Below are 16,779 nucleotides of genomic sequence, written 5' to 3'. Positions count from 1 at the left end.
TCAAACATCTACAACATCTAGTTGTGTTGAGTTCCTACACAACTGTGCTTTATGAAAGGAATGTACTTGCTGGTTCCTGTAACGGAGATACTCTGTTAGGCTTTAGGAAAATCAATGCATTTACTTATGCTTTATTGGATACTACACTTGGGAGTGGGGAGAAACACTTTATGGATGGCTGATTGAGCATATGATAATGAAATCACTAGGTTGGACAAATGTATTTTTTTGAGCAGAGATTGAAGGTATTTTGTAGTGATATGTAATTTTTTTTAAATGTTCTTTGTTTTTGTTTGAATGAATGTAAGCATTAAAGAGTAGTTTTATAATCAAACCTCCTGACCACAACATTGCAAATGTTGCATTTTTTTTTGTTATGGTGGAAAGGTAAGATTTTTAAATATGTTTAGCTGAACCAGATTGGCAGATGTTTCTAAAATAGCTTAATTTTGAATTTCTGTTCCCTGTTTTGAAGATAAGTGATTGAATAATCCTTGGTATAATGGTTAAGGTGTTTACCCCATAAACACGAGGCACAGGGTGTGATTCTCACCTTTGGAAAGGAAATTGGCTAGGCTTAAATGGCCCACAGGGACAGCTAGCCTAGTAATTACCTATGAGCAGTGTGGCTGCTAGCAACATCATTACAGGGTTTATTTGATGATTTAACTGTGCCTTCATTTTTCATGTCCAGTCTAGGTTTATTGTCCTGTATTATTCTGGTTAGTAACTATTCCACCTTAGAGGCATCTTTTACACTGCTTGGTGTTGTTACTTAACCATAGTAATAGTTGTCATGCCTGGCTGTTCATTAAGATGTATGCAAGATAGCTTTTTTTATTTTGTGTGTGTGTTTTTTACCTTGATTAATTTTCTTCTTGGTGAATCACCTTGATTGTTAGCTAGCAGGCTTTATCGTCATTCACATGACAGTTGAGTGGCCTGCTTTCTGTATCTTTAACTTGGGAATTTTAATTTATTCTGTTCTGTGATCTAACGAGAGTAGTGAGAGTTGTTACTGTACCTTCCTATTATCTTTTGATGAGCTTGAAGGTTACATATATATCTGTTGGTTGACAAAACTGATTTTACTTGATGGATTTTTTTCATCTTGTTAGGTAATCAAAATCTGGGATTGCTGAACTTGTTTAAATCATGTTGAGGGCATTCGTTTTTGTTCATATTGTTATGCTGGTTTCATCCAATTTGATACAAGTGAGCGTCATTTGCAGTTACTTTTTCCCTGGCTGATCATTTTTAGAATATTTCCATGGGTCTGGGTTGTTTATTTGACTTACCTTAACCAGAAATGCAAGTATTGGTGCACCTATTTGAGGGGTCAATGACCATGACATGACATGACATGGTAATCAGTAAAACTCATCACATTAATTAATGATGATGAGCAGGCTTATGCATCCAGGGTTTGCTTGTTGGGTATCAATGTAAAGTATTGATTTGGCTGTGTGCATTGAAGGTGTTTAGATGCAGCTTCAGCATGATGCAGAAATAACATATTTGTTGTTCCTCAAGAGTGATCTTCTCCTTTGTGATGATATTGCTTGCAGTGAAGGCAGAGTTGCAGACAAATCGTACAGCTGGAGGAAAGTCAGAGCAGCAACCACAGACTCTGCAGCAAGAGTTTTCCTTAGTAAATTTGCAGATTCGCAATATTAATGTTGAGGTAAGGTCTACAACTTCTTTCTGTTTATGAATTTTGACTTGGATCCCTCTCTTGTAGCATATCTGGAGTCATTGCTTTGAGAGTAGTAATATAATTTTTTTTGTGAAAAGCTGCAAGTCAGCATAATCAAAACTGATGTGGTGCTTTTTTAGCCTATTAATTTACCAAAGAGTATCATTCTTCATAAGCAGTAAATTAGTCTTGTGGAAAGATATGGCTGATCAGATGCTTTACGTTCTTTCATAAACCCAGGAGACATGTCTTAGGATTTGGATACCTTTTTTGTGTGTAGTGTTGTCATATATGAAGTCTGTTTTTCCATGCATTGTTAGTTAAAGCACTGCTGTGCAGAAGTTAAGTAATAGAATGTTTGATGATATTCTGCATTTCAGAAGCATGCTCAGAAACTGTGGCTGAGATTCAGAAATATAGCAAAAGTGGTCATGGCCAGCCTACCACTGTTTGCCACATTAATGATAAAGAGTGAGGGGAACTCTGTGAAGAAGATGAGATTATTAAAATTCTGCTCACTGTTGAATCAGGGTCCATGAAAACATGAAATAGTACTGAGGTGCAGCCACAGCCACAAGGAAAGATCAAGAAAAACAGTGACCCTCACTTGTATATGCACTTCCAAGAGACTCTGCATGATCATGTAGGCAAAATCGTGTCAAGAAGTCGAAGTTATGTGGAAACCTCAAATAGCCATTTTACAAATGTGCTCATATATTCTTGACCAAATTTAAAGGGTGGTAATGGGAATATAGGAAAGCAATGAAAAAGAGAGAAGCCTGCAAGTGGGTAGAACATAAATTACAAACTTAGAATGCACAAGATGGAGGTGGGGTGAAATATTTTTGTGCATCAGGTCCCCAGTTTTTGGAGAAGTTATATCTTTCAACTATCACTTGCAGAGTTATGGGTAGAGCAAAAGCAAAATATTTCACAGATCACAAATGCAAAATATAATTTAACTGCTGATCATAACTTAGAATGACCAGAATAAAGTCTGGTTTTGACAGGGATGGAGCAGAACAGAACTGATAGAAACTATCTGGAAGGCTATTTATTTTTGTATTTGAGAAGTATGATGACAAGGTAAGTGGGAGGAGGAAGTAAGGTAGTATGGGGAAGGTAAGACGGTTAAGGTAGGTAGCTGCAGCACATGAGCAAACATAGAAGACAGTCAAGACTGTCAGGGAGGTGCTAACAGAATGAGGGAGGGGAGAACAATGGAAAAGGAGACATCAGACAACAGAGTGTAGACAGTGGTGTGTAGGAGGATTGGGCAACAAACTGGGGCAGATATACACAAAAATGGAGAGTAATACAGGATGGGGGATTGGATGTAGTTGCACAGGTGCCATCCCTGCTATTGGGAGCTTACCTGCCACCTTGGGCTCCTTGGTCCAATGTGGGGCAGAGATGTAACTCACTGAGATGCAGGAGGAGATTCTGTAAATGACCAACGCAGGCATCTAGGCTCCTGTCAACCAGCTCCCCTACAATGTCAGGTACCTGTGAGTTATGAAGCTATAACTTCTATTTCACTGCTACCAGTGAGGACAACAGACCCAACTTTCAGTGCATGGCTGGCTAGTGTGTCTGCAACAGCTGGTGTTACAGTTGTGGAGGTGACCATGGTAGCTTGACCCCCACTGAGATTTTTATCACAGTCAAACCATGTAATTTCCCATCATTTTCCCAAGGTACTCCCAACAAAGGGGAGAGTATCTGTTGCACACTTTGAATGTTCACAAGCGATTACATTTCTGTTTACATCATACTAAGCCAATTGAAAAGAAACCAATTTTTAATTTCTAAGGCATCCTCCAAACTGGGACAAAAGTTTTCCAAAGTAACATTGTCCAGATGGTGTAACTTCTCTACACTGATCTAATAACAAACCCATGTTAGCAAAACCAAAAGCTCATTCCTGAATATCAACTGTGGCTTTTAGGAACACTTCTGTTATTAATTCAACAGGAACTTGTATTAGATGCACCCCTTCACTAAGCATTTTACATGGGATATACTCTCCAGCTGTAAGTCCTAGCTTCATAGATAAGTATAAGTGCTAGACAATCAATCTGCGGACCCTTGCATGCTGAAAAAAAATCACTATTCAAAAAGTATCCCCTTGCCTCAAGCATTGCAAGACATGGATAGACTGTGGAAGAATTTGAGGCTACTGATCCAGTCATGCAAGTTTACCTTGAAGGTACTGAAGGTGTTACTCTGCTTATCATGTAGTGGACGTTCGCTCAGTTGGAAAGGGTTTACATTTGGATATGAATCTATCACTCCAATGTGTCTTCCTTCAGGGTTACCATTTTTAAGGGCATCCTGTCATCATTCCAACCAGGATGTTTGGTAGCTGGGGAATTTGTTCCAACAGTTGAAATGGTTGGACTGGATAGTTTAAGATACAGAAGTTATGCACTTTAGCATACTGTAGGATATTCATTATCTCTAGTCCATCCACTAAACAATTTGCCATTCATGCCTGTCCAAATTCTTACATCTTTTTGTGCCAGATGGATTTAGTAGACCTAGACTAAAGCCCAGTGTCCTTTCTTGATCACCGTTGAATATTATTAATCAATGCGATATCTTGCCAAGGATAGCCATACATCTGGCCGGCATACCAGAGCCTGGGCATCCTCCCTTTATGGCGTAGTACATTTGATGTATGACCACAACCCAGTCAGTCACAAAAGGAACTTCATTCCTGTTTTGCAGAATACTTATGAATAGTTCTACTCTCCTTAACACATACACTTCAGATATCTTGCTTTCCATGCCTCCCTAAATCTCAGCCCTCAGATGAGCCTTTTCTTACAAGATCTTGCTCATTCACTCTTTCTACATCTGAATGTTTTTTTTTTCTAAATGTGCCCTTGCAAGCTGGGATAGACTTCTCTTCCTCGTCAGATCTCTTTGTGCTTGCACCTCATTCAGGTCAACGTAATTAACCTCTTTCATTGTAGTTCTGTTTCTTAACTTTCTTGTTTTTTTTTCTTTTTCAAACCATGCTTTAACAGTTCTTCCCCTTATCTGTCCCCTACCATATGCTTATACCATCCCAGCCACCTTATTAACTTTTGTCTAAGCGGTCTCATCATACCTCCCTTCTTTATTTCTCCTAATTTGTCCTCCTTAAAGAAGTAAATATAGTTTTCCTGTTGTAATTTCACCTCATCTAAAACTTGCATTTTAACAATTTTAACTTTCACTAGACTTTTTAGGGGCTTCTTACTATTTTTCTCCAAAGGGCATCTGTGCTATTGTTTAATAATTGCTTTGTATCATCTTTTCAGAATTGATTAATCAAATTCCTCATGTGCAGCAGTGACATCAGCACAGTATACTGAAGATCTTGGGTTCAAGTCCCAAATAAAAGCTAATATGTTTTCACTTCTGTGATTTAAACAATGCCTAAGCAGAGGCCTTCTATATTTGCTTGTGTTTATAATTTGAATTTGATCACCATGCTGAGGGAGGCCTAGCTGAAAGGACATAATACTCTTGTTTTATTATTATTAAAGTTGAGAATGGGTCTACTTCATAACATTGAAATTTCGTAATGTTGAATTTCATAACATTGAGACCAAAATATTTAAATCCTAAAACATTGAAAACTCAGAACATTGAAAGTATGCTTCATAACATTGAAAACTACAATGCATATGTAAGTAACATCCTGTCCACCTGTAACAACACCTAACTAACAAGCACACATTCTAGTATGTTTCTGCAGCGGGGGCAAGCCCCCCTGCCCCCCCACACCCCATTAAATTAAATATACAAACTCCAAGATTGCACTACAGTGGAAAAAAGTTAATTTCCTAACCTCACTGTATCACAATCACCATACAAGTGTGACTCTTATGACTGGGGAATGTCGCAGGGATTCATTTTAGAAGTGTCAAAGTCCGCAATGTCTAAAACTGATCTGTAAGCAGAAGAAGTAAACGCTTTTAGCATAATTTCTTCTGGTGAAGCAGAAATCAGTCTAATAGGCTATTAGACAAAATCATGAATGTCTTGACGGCACTAATTAAGAAAACTCAGATAATATAGAAGTATCAGAATTTCAGCAGAAGGAAATTTATTCCCATAAGCAGAAAATATGTTACATGAAAATATGCTGTGGTTTACAGGAGAGGTCAAGACTTCATAATCTCAATATGATCAGTGTACATGAGTCCTGTGAACAAACAAAAAGACTGAATTCCATTGCCAGACAATATTTCCCTCATTTGCATGGTGTTCTGGGAGGTTTGGTCTGATGTTGCTATTTTCATTCATTCTTCTACAGAATTGTCTTGGATCTGACCTCAAATCCGACTCGGACACTTTTTCTGGACTCACGGATCCAGCGCTTGAGCTTCTCCCTTTACTTATAATAGCCCACTATCTTGACATATCTCAGATCTCATTTGCCACCACATCATTCAGATGCAGACACTCTGCTGTCGCGCTAGGAGGTTAACAAGATATTCTTATCTTTTTTTATGAATTTTATTTCTGCAGAATCTCTTTCTTTTTACTTCCTTTGCCATTTTACAAATTCTGCTTGGTGTTTCAACTTTATTTCTAATTTTTTAATATACCTTTCTAGTTGGGCTTTTCTGCCCTTGTTTGGGTTGTTGGTGTCTCTCACTCTCTCTTTTCTGTGTACCTGACTTCGGGTATTTTTGAAATACATTTTTGGCATTTGTTTCCCTGCCTTTTATAAAAAAAAATAAATAAATAAAAAATAAAAAACTCTTTTTTTCTACTTTGTTCATTCAGTGTGGCTGACAAAAGTGTACATTATTTAAGCATGCTCTTCCTGTGGGCATAAGATCTCTAACTCAGATGCCCACAAGAAGTGCTTGTATTGTTTAGGCCCTGCCCATTTAGAATTTGACTGCTGTACTTGTTCAGGATTCAACTCCTGTACATTGAGTGACGGAAGGAATAATTTGGTATTGAAAGGCTTGCTACCTTCTTCTATTATTTCTGCTATGGCTGGGGCTCAAACCCCCAGCTAGTAAATCTGGTAAGGAGAAGCATGACATGCCTCCAAAAGAAAATGAGTCCAGGAAACAGTCCCCTGACCGTTCTTCTCATTCGGCTTCAATTTCCCAGTCTCCAGCTAAAGTTTCCAAGAAATCGGATCCAGTGTCTACCGTAGATCCTACTACTTCAACCACCAAATCTCTTTGGATCTGATCTTCCACATTTCTTCCCGGAGCCAATATCTCATGTGCTCCATTCCCTTTCTTACAGAAGACACCTAGGAACCACTCCAGACCACCTTCAACAAGTTCATCCCTTAGGTCCTCTAGGAGCTTATCTGAAGCCGAGGTAGATAGGATGATGTGGAAGTTTCAAAGTGTCAAATCTAGATGGGGGTAATTCTGTCTCAGTCTCCCATCAGATCTGTGAGCCTGCAGTCATCTCAACATCCTGTTGTATCTCCTTCTCCAACCCATCTGACAGTTTTGGAGCCCTCAGCTCTGAGATCTTCAAGAATGCCCTTGTTGGAGCCAAAGATTGGCTGCTTTTCCACTCCAGCCATGCTTCTAAGTCGCTTGGTTCCAGTCTGTTCAGAGCAGGCTGACTCTCGAAATCAAAGACTCCGAAGCTGTTGGAGACATCCTTGTCTCTCTCTGCTTTGGCATTAGGTAGCTCAGGTCCGACTCCCTCCTTGAGAACAGGGATCCATGGGGATTCTGAGTTTGGTGCAAGTAACTTCAGTGCTGTTGTGACCTGATGCTGTTTCTCCTGGACCTTCTACCATTGAGATAGTGGAGAGGGCTTTCTCTATACCCAGAGTGAGGACATCCTTACTCTTTGGATGGATCCTGTTCTCCCTCCATTAAATGTAACCTCTGAGCCTCTCATGCCTATTCACCAGGACAGCCACCATGTACTATCCTTCAGACAGTCCTCATCCAGGACTCCCCACCCACTTCTGATACTTCACCTGACCATCCCACAGATAAGGTCGATAGGAAGAGGATGTGCAAAAAGAGGCACCTGGATCCCTTCAGGTATCTGACACTGAAGACACGGACTTTGATGAAGGGGAAGTGTTCCCCAATCTCCACTTGATGATGTCTCCTTTGGAGAGGTCCTGGAACTTCTTAAACAGTCCTATCTCATATCCAGTATCCCTTCCCAAGAGGAGTTGGTGTTTCTAGAGGCTTTCTGGCCTGGCCTAGCTACATCTTGGCTGGTCCCTCCTGCTGATGAGTTGATCAACCTTATCTCATGCCAAGCATGGAATGAACCTGTATGGAACCCATACCTAAGAGTCCAGAGAAGTTTTTAGCTCCACTTGAGGATAGGGCCCACTGGAGCAAGGGATTCCCTGTAGATGCCATGGTGGTGGAGGCAGATACTAAGAGGGAGCTTACGGAACAGAGCTCACCTATTCATCTCCCTAATAGAGTCCATTGCTTTGGACAGATTTAGCAAGCACATTTATGCCTCAGTGACCTTTCCTCTTCAGTCGCTGAATTATTTGGGACATGCACTAAACTACAAAGGGATTTGATCAAGGAGCTTTCCAAATTTCTTTCAGGATCCATGTCTGTGGAGGACCAGAATAAACTTTCTTCACAACTGCCACCCTTCAGTCAATATCCAATGCGTTTCTGAGGTTGATCTCTCGTGCAGCCCAGTTTTTCTCTAGGGCTGTGGGTTCAGGCATTTTGGTCAGCAGGCATGCATGGATGTGCCTGTGTGATTTTGCGGAGCCCTTCAATTCTTTGTTAGTCAGTGCTCCTTTTGATGGGTCGCCTTTGTTCAGCCCTAAAATTAAGGAAACACTTTCCAGAAGTGAACAAGACGGAAAGACCCCATCTGCATTTGGCATCTGTTTTTCTACTCCTCAGAGATCCTTCTCCAGGAATCAACGAGGTGGTAAAAAGATATGGTTTTGCATGTCCTAAGGGCCTTTCCAGGAATCACGAGGAGATAGTTCTTCTCAGGGCAGAGGGATGGAACTCTAATGGAAGAAACCATCCTCGCAGCAGGAGTTCTTCTCAGGGCAGAGGGATGGAACTCTATAATGGAAGACACCATCCTCACAGCAGGGGTGGCCCTCAGAACCAGGAGTTCAGACATACCTTCCTTGACAGGCCCTACCAGTGATCCTGAAGGGTTACCAGAGTACTGCACTCGAGGCAGTTGAGAGGGTATCTCTGCATACAGAAGCCTGGGCATTAATCACACAAGACACTTGGGTACAGAAAATTATATCCAGAGTTTTTTATATAATTTTTCCAAATTCCTTCAGCAAAATTGAATAACATTCCTAGTGCTCCCACCCAATCAGAGGGAAACAGCAACCTTGGAAATAATAAAGCTGCTAGAAAAAGGAGTCATCCAAAAAGTCCCCCAAATCAGCAAGGATCTGAAAATTACTCCGGATTCTTTTTGGTGTCAAAGAGCAATTCTGGATTTCTGCCAACTAAAGCAGTATGTAAAATACTAAAAGTTCTGGATGTTCATGGTTCTGTCCATTTTACTTCTAGTATGAAAGGACAATTGGATGTACTGAATAGAGCTTCAAGATGTGTACTATCATATCAAAATGAACAGGCAGTGCAAAAGGTACCTGCACTTCCATCTGGAAAAAAACACTATTATCAGCTCAGAGAACTACTTTTGGCCTCACCACAGTCCCCAGGGTGTTCACCAAATGCATGATGGTGGTAGCGACTCACCTGAGACTGTTGGGATTCCATGTTTGCCCTACCTAGATGACTGTCTCCAAACCACCCCATCCAGGCATCTATTGATACAAGCAAGGGATTATATGATCCAGTTATGTTATTAGCTGGATATCATGGTCAATTACACTAAATCACAGCTTACACCTACACCTCAGATCCAGGAGTTCATAGGTGTTCGTCTAGACATGATCAACCAGATAGCTTTGCTTCTTCTAACAAGAAATTTGTACTCCCAGATTACAGGTCATGAACGTGATCTCCTCCTCATATCCTACAGCAAGGCTAGTCCTGAAAGTGTTAGGATTCATGGCAGCAGTGATAACTCTAGTTCCATTAGCCTTATTTCATGGGTGTGTCCTGCAGTGGTCTATTCTTCAGAATCCTTTAAGCACTCCAGTCCAGATTTCTAAAGTTTGCAAGGAAATATCTTATTTGGTGGCTTCATTCAGAAAGCATTTGCCAATATTGTCCCTTTATTCTCCCACACCCAAAAGCTACATTCCCAATGGTAATCTTCCAAATTGGGTTGGGGTGGGAGGCATTTCTTAGGAAGGGGCAGTCCAAGGTGCTTGAGCCCTTAGAAGATGTCAGTTTGCACATCAACGTCCTGGAGATGAGAGAAGTCATGCTTGCTTTGCAGGTCTTACCAGATGTTCTGCCTTCAGGGATGATTGCAATGCAAACAGAAAACATGCCAGTAAGCTGGTATATCAACAAACATGGAATAATCAGATCTTACCCATCGTGTCAGGAGGCAATGAGATGATCTGTTCCTGTTGCTTCCTTATGGCAACACACATACCGGTGAAAATCAGGTCTATATTAGATCACCGAAAGCTTTAAAAAGCAAACCATGATTAATCGACCCTATGTAAGCAAAAATTTAAAATTTTGAACTGTCAGAACAGCGATTTTTTTCCTAGGGAAAAAAAATCGCTGTTCCAACAAAAAATAAATAAATAAATTAAACACTTTAAACATTACATTAAGTGGGCTGATGTGGGGGGCTGTGTGTGCCCCCCACACCCACCCCGACTTAAATATACCAACTCTGAAACCACACTACAGTGCTGAAAATGGCAAAGTAATGAAGCAGCCAAGCAAATTCTTTCCCAGGGAAAGAATTGGCTTAAAAGCTGCTCCGATATTGTGCCATTTCAGGCTTTTGAATTCGACCAAGACTCATTTGAAAGAATGCATCTTTGGTCTTCTAATAGGAACCTGAAAACCAGAGTGCTTAAAAACAGACTAAGCAGGTCTATCTTGATGCCTCACAAGTGGTCTCTCAATCAAAGAGTGGCTGAAAGAATTTTTTGTTGATGGGATCAGCCATGTTGCGATGTTTTGGCTTCTTCCATCAACAGGAAGATACAGCTTGTCCACGATTGACCCTCTGGTCTCCTATGTGCTTACCTCAGTTACTCCTCATCCCCAGATTTCTACAGAAAGCATACAGTTAAAGAGCACAGTTGTCCTCCTTGTGCCCTTTGGGCTTGTCAGGTTTGTTCCCCCTTCCTCTAGATCCATGTCCAGACTTTGTCGCATCCCATAGGGATGAGACACTTGGACATCAATGGCCTCAAGTTGACCGCATGGTTTCTCCAGTTTCTTTGATGGCTAGGCAGTCTAAGTTTTTCACCCTAGTTCAACAGATCCTTTTATCCTCTCAGAAGCTTTCCAACAGGAACATTAATAAAAGTAAATGGGGAACTACTTTTAATCTGGGCTCTTCAGAAACTCCTGGACCCTTTCTCTGCCAGAGTCTCGGCAGTCCTCTGTTTTTTGGCACCATTTTTTAAAAATGGGGCAAGTTATTCTACTATTAAAGTTTAATTAGCTGCCATTTCATATTTTCACTCTGTGAGAATCGTTCTTCCTTGGCCTCTTTGAGATTGAGATTGTGCAAGGCCTTCCTTAAAAATACCTTTTCATTCAGGTCCCCAGTTAAAGATCCTAACCCTCTTTGAGGTTTGACTATTCTGTTACAAGCTCTTACTCATCATCCATGTGCACCTTTAGCTAAGATTGACCTTAAGTTCTTGTCCTGGAAAATAATTTTTCTGGTCACTATTACTTCTGTGAGATGAGTATCTGAATACCAAGCCCTCTCTGCAAGACCTCCATACTTGACCTTCCATAAGTATAGGATTTTGTTGCACAGAAACCGTCCTTTTTACCTAAGGTGACTTCTGAATCCAACATAAATCAGGTCGTCAGTTTACCTGTGTTCTTTCCAAAGTTTCAAACAAAGGAGAATGCATGCCACATGTTTTGGATGTACATCAGCAGCGTAAGTTTTAGTTTATGGAGAAAACTACACATGATGTTTGTTTTATTAAGAATCATATGTGCATATGCTTGACTGAAGGTATAATGAAGGATCACTGTCACTATAACATCAAACTTTTTAATGAGCAATGGCAGTACTACAATGCATAATTGTGTTAATAGAGATTTATGTTACAGCATTCTTATATCATGTTCTGTAATGTTACCAGAAGTAAATTGTTGAAATCATATTATTAGATAATTAAAGTTATTTGAAGGAAAGTAGTGGGCTTTTTTATTTTTTTATTCTTTAGATGGATGCTGTGAATCGTAGCTGTACAGTCTCTGCACATTGTGGCAACCACAGAGTCAAGATGCTTGTAAAATTTCCTGGCCAGTACCCAAACAATGCTGCTCCCTCCTTCCAGTTTATTGCACCAACCACAATTACTTCCACCATGAAGGCAAGAATACTCAAGGTAAGTTTGCATCTTTATATTGCAGCACTTTGTGACGTATACTTAAAGCAATGAGTGCAACTATGAATAGACCCGATGTACACTTAGTAGCTCCTGTATATTAGGCCTGTTTTGAGTCAAGTTAAAATTAGCGTAGGACCACATAGTTGCTGTTCAGATCCAACAGGTTGAAAGCTATTACTTTTAAACATTAGATATACAGTACTTCATTTTTTATTAAAAAAGTTGCTCCATATAAACAGTACATTTTATTGGAATTAATTATCGCAGCCTTTTTAGACTCGGTGAGAGTAAGGTTTTTGGAGGACTTCTGCTACGCAAAGTGCCATGAAGCAGTGCTTCTTGCTATTTGTTTATTATTGTTTATTCCCCAACTTATTTTTATATAGGACGAAGTCTGCTTGGGGTATAAAAATACCTATGCAAACACTTCCAAGCAAAAATACTAAACCTTCTGGCCTTTGTTGCATACTTATGAGCCATACATATGCTCCCTAGTAAATTGCTTGTCCAGTCTCTCTTTCCAATCTCTCCTAACCTTCTCTGATTATTATAGTTAGCATGCAATATTTTATATGCCTTGCTAATTATCCTTTTTTAGCAGCAGCTTTTGTTCTGAATTTTGAGGTAAAAACTGTACCTGAGCAGGTATTTCATTTTTTACTATGTGTTTCTATATCTGCACTCTAATATCAAGGCCTACTACAAAAGGCAGTCCCTAACCTGCAATCCAAATTTCTTCTTAACCTCACCCCATTCTGTCACTTTGCCATCTGTAGTTATTTGCTCCCAATTCTTTGGTTCCTTTGCCAGTTTTCTCCAGTAAAATTCCAGTCCCCACTTGCCTATTTTCTGTACCTCTACTTGCAGTCATCCCGCTAATGATTGGTAGTTGATTTTTACGTGCCGAGTTACCAGCCCTAATGCACAGCCTTCAACGAAGGGACCCCCATTCACGCATGTCTCCACGCAGAAGACGCTCTACCTAAGAATCGAACCGGACAGCGTCTTACTGTGAGGTGACAACGCTACCGCAGCACCATGAATACAATATTCTATATAGTCATTATTTTCCTTAAGGATCTGCATCCAAAATCCCACACTCTTCTTATTTCTTGAACTTTTACCCCTGCTTCACCATAATCTCTTTTCACTTTGAATTATAACCTTCTGCCTGTGTTGTGTAGCTTTAAAATATCCATCCTAAACCACCTTGTACTATTGGGAGGGTCAATATGTCCTGCTTAACTCTTGTGCTCTTCCCTTCCCAGATAAATTCATTCAGCTGTATATTAATTATTGTCTACAGCTTTTCCTCTGGTTGATTAAAAAATGTGCCTGACTGGTATATAAAACTAAATGGACTGAAAACATTTTTAGTGCTCGTATCTCACCATCCATATCCATAAACAAGAGCTTCCAGCTTTTCAGTTGTTATATTATCTTTTGTTTATTCTCTTCCCGCATATCCTTAGCTGCAATAACAGAAGCTGCTTTAGTCCATACACCTAAGTACTTCCTCTTATTGTGTCCTCATAAATAATAGGTTTTGCTGAACCAAATGGTGTGTGGGTACATAATGTATGGCTTTAGCCTTTCTTTTATTTTCATTAATTTTATATCCTGAAAAGACTTGAAACTATTAAAAATATTCCACAACAGAGATGTCCCTTTCTGGATTTGCCAAGTGCAAAATAATATCTGTAAATAAAGACAACTTTTCTTGATTACCTTATCAATTGCATCTTTGAATTTTTTTGCCAATGGCCCTAAATAAAAAGCAAATAAAGGGAAAGAGGACACATCTGCCTCGTTCATCTGTTAAGATACAACTTATTGAGGAGGAACCCTCCCATTTAATTCTTCCAATCCTTCGTATAACCTCCAAATTAACATTATTATTTCATCAGGAAATGCAAATGCTTCCATTGTTCTACAAATAAAATCCTAGTTTCCTCTGTCAGATGCATTCCCTACAACAAGATCCACCAAAAACAGAGGTATTTTCTTTCATTCTGCTTTCCTCAGGATTACCATTTCTCTGTGAATGTTGTCAAATGTTTGCCTCCCTGCCACGAAATTACATTGATCCATATTTATCAATTTTGGCAACACCTTTGCCATTCTTTTAGCTAATGTAGACGTAAACACTTCATAATTTTTGTTTGTCTTTTCAGCTTTTCCCAGTTAGGGATCGCCACAGCGGAACTCCGGTCTGCTAATGATTGGCAGTAGATTTTTATGGTAAAATTGAAATGGGTTTATATCAAGCTGGGTTTGATGGATTTTTACCCCCTTTGGGAATTTTTTCCAAGATGCTGATGCTTTCCTTTCTTTTAAAATACCATTAAGCAAAATATTCATGATCATTATCACTTTCTTCTCTCCTTACCTGCACACTTCTACAGGAATACCATCTGTTCCTGGAGACTTCCCTGCCATTTGAATATGCATAACCATTTTAATCTCATCTCCTCCTATTTAAAAACAAATAATTGTTGAGCCTCATTTATCTCTCTCCTTAGCATAATTAATTCTTCAATAAATATTTCCATCTGTTCTCTTTCTTTGTTTCCTCATGCCTTCTGCTTTATGGAAATTTTTATAAAATATCCAAAATATCTGTAACAGCTGTATAGGATCTCTGGTTATTTTTCTTATGATATGCTCCTAAGTTTGGCAACAAGCTTTTCTACTTTCTGTTGTCTAAGTTTAAGTTTTTATACTCTGGAGGTTATCAAAAATAGTTAAATAGCAATCTTTTAAACTCGTGCATATTATCCAAATGCTCCCTAACTTTCTTGTTAACACTGTGCAGTTGCTTCTGTTCTTGTTCTGTAAGATCTCCCTTATTCTTTAGTACTTTAACCTTTGTCACCCCCTCTAAATAATTCATATTTCTTCATAACCATGTCTTTCTCTTTTATTTCTACTCTATTTTTAAAATTAGTTTTCATTTTACCCCACTCACTGGCTATCTCTGGGAGAAATTTCTATCTTCCCTAATCACTCTTTACTGTTTTCTCTATCCATTTCTTACATTCCTCTATTTTTAGTAGGTAGGTTTCATTTTTACCTCATTAACCCTGCATTTGTATCTTAGTTTTTATTGGTACATGATCTGAAATAGTTATTGTATGTATGACAAAGCTTTCAATTAAATGCACATATTCCAGTGAAATATAATTTCTGTCCAGTGTAGCCCAGTTATTTTACCTTTGGATATTATGTGTAAATTCTGTCCAAGTTGCTACTACTGAATTCAAGTCTTTCATATCAAATATTTTCAAACATTTCTTTATGAATCTACCCTATTTTGTTATATTTTCTCTACTAGGTTCCCATAGATCTCCTCACTGTCACAAATCAAGTTTCAGTCTGAACATAGAAGTACTATACCCTGCTGAAAGCTGATTATTTCTCCTCAAAATTTAAGCTCCATAGTAACAGTTTTTGGTGGAATATAAGTACAAGCCAGTGTATTCGTCTTCCCTTGCCAATAGCCTGCTACTACCACACATCTACCATTATTGCCTTTTTTCTTTTCTGTCACTATTGGGGCCCCTCTAGCAACCAGTATTACTACTCCCCTTTTCCTTTGTCCCTCATGTCCTGCTCAGTATCCTTCCTTGAATCCTTTCTTTGCCATATTCACATTGCTCTTTTTTTCCAAATGTGTCTCCTGCTGCATTGCCATTTGCACTGTGCATTTCATAATATAATTCAATACTCTTTCCTTTTTGTGTATACCTATAAGGCCATTTAAGTTCCAAGGTAATGTGAATAGAGTAGCCATTATCATAAAAATATTGCTCCTCCTGTTATACATGACAGTTTTTTCAGAGTGTATTTCCAAAATTTGTCTTATTTGCACACACTAATTTTTATCAGGTTGATCTTTTATACAGTTGTTTCTTCACATTTCCATTTTAACCTATGCCACATTTTTAATACTTTTTACTTTGATGAAAACCCACCAACAAAAAAAAGAGTACATTTTCAGAACACCCCTAGCCCCTGTTAACTTAGAACAAACACAGAAATCTGTGTATATTTTCAATTAATGATGTTTAATCCTCCAAATAGAAACAATTGTTCCAAATCGACAACTGCAACCAGAGGCACATCTACTAATCTAAAATTAAGATTACCTGTGCTAAGGAGCATGTTATAGCCTGTATTCCCACTTAAGACTGATTGCTGTCTATTCTTTTTTTATCTATATTCCCCTCTCAGATGTGAAAACACAGCTTGTATGCTATCCAAAAACATTACATTTTAGTCCTAAGAAAAAATGTACTGCTATCTTTAAATAAAACTAAATTGTGTACTGCTCTATTAAATGCATTGAACTATTAAGTCTGCTGGAGTGGCTAACATCTCTTATTCATTTCCCATGATAGGAAATGTTATTTTCACTGAATTATTTTCTGTTGCACCGTAGGTTTTGCATTCATCTCAGTACAGAATGCTCAGAACTTTCAAGATTAATTGCTTGCACATGCAGACAGCTTGTCTCCATGTAAAAGTAATCAGCAATGAAAAAATGGCTAATAACTTTGTAGGTGCATAAAGGAATCTTTGTAAGTTTCAGTCAGAATAAAATGTACAGAAT

At 38.9% G+C, this 16,779-nt stretch overlaps 1 protein-coding gene across 1 annotated transcript in view; it reads left to right on the top strand.

Annotated features, from left to right (window-relative positions):
• The window catches only part of WDR59 (WD repeat domain 59), a 1,485,413-nt gene that overhangs the window by 662,578 nt on the left and 806,056 nt on the right, over positions 1-16,779 (top strand). Inside the window, exons 12-13 of the mRNA XM_044081604.1 lie at positions 1,569-1,684; positions 12,000-12,164. Coding sequence (XP_043937539.1) covers positions 1,569-1,684; positions 12,000-12,164 — 281 coding nt within the window. The remainder of the gene's footprint in view (positions 1-1,568; positions 1,685-11,999; positions 12,165-16,779) is intronic.

Source organism: Protopterus annectens, chromosome 8.part1 (genome assembly GCF_019279795.1).
Source record: "Protopterus annectens isolate FY-2018-M chromosome 8.part1, PAN1.0, whole genome shotgun sequence".
Taxonomy (NCBI): domain Eukaryota; kingdom Metazoa; phylum Chordata; order Ceratodontiformes; family Protopteridae; genus Protopterus; species Protopterus annectens.
This window is presented reverse-complemented; position numbering and strand designations above follow the sequence as displayed.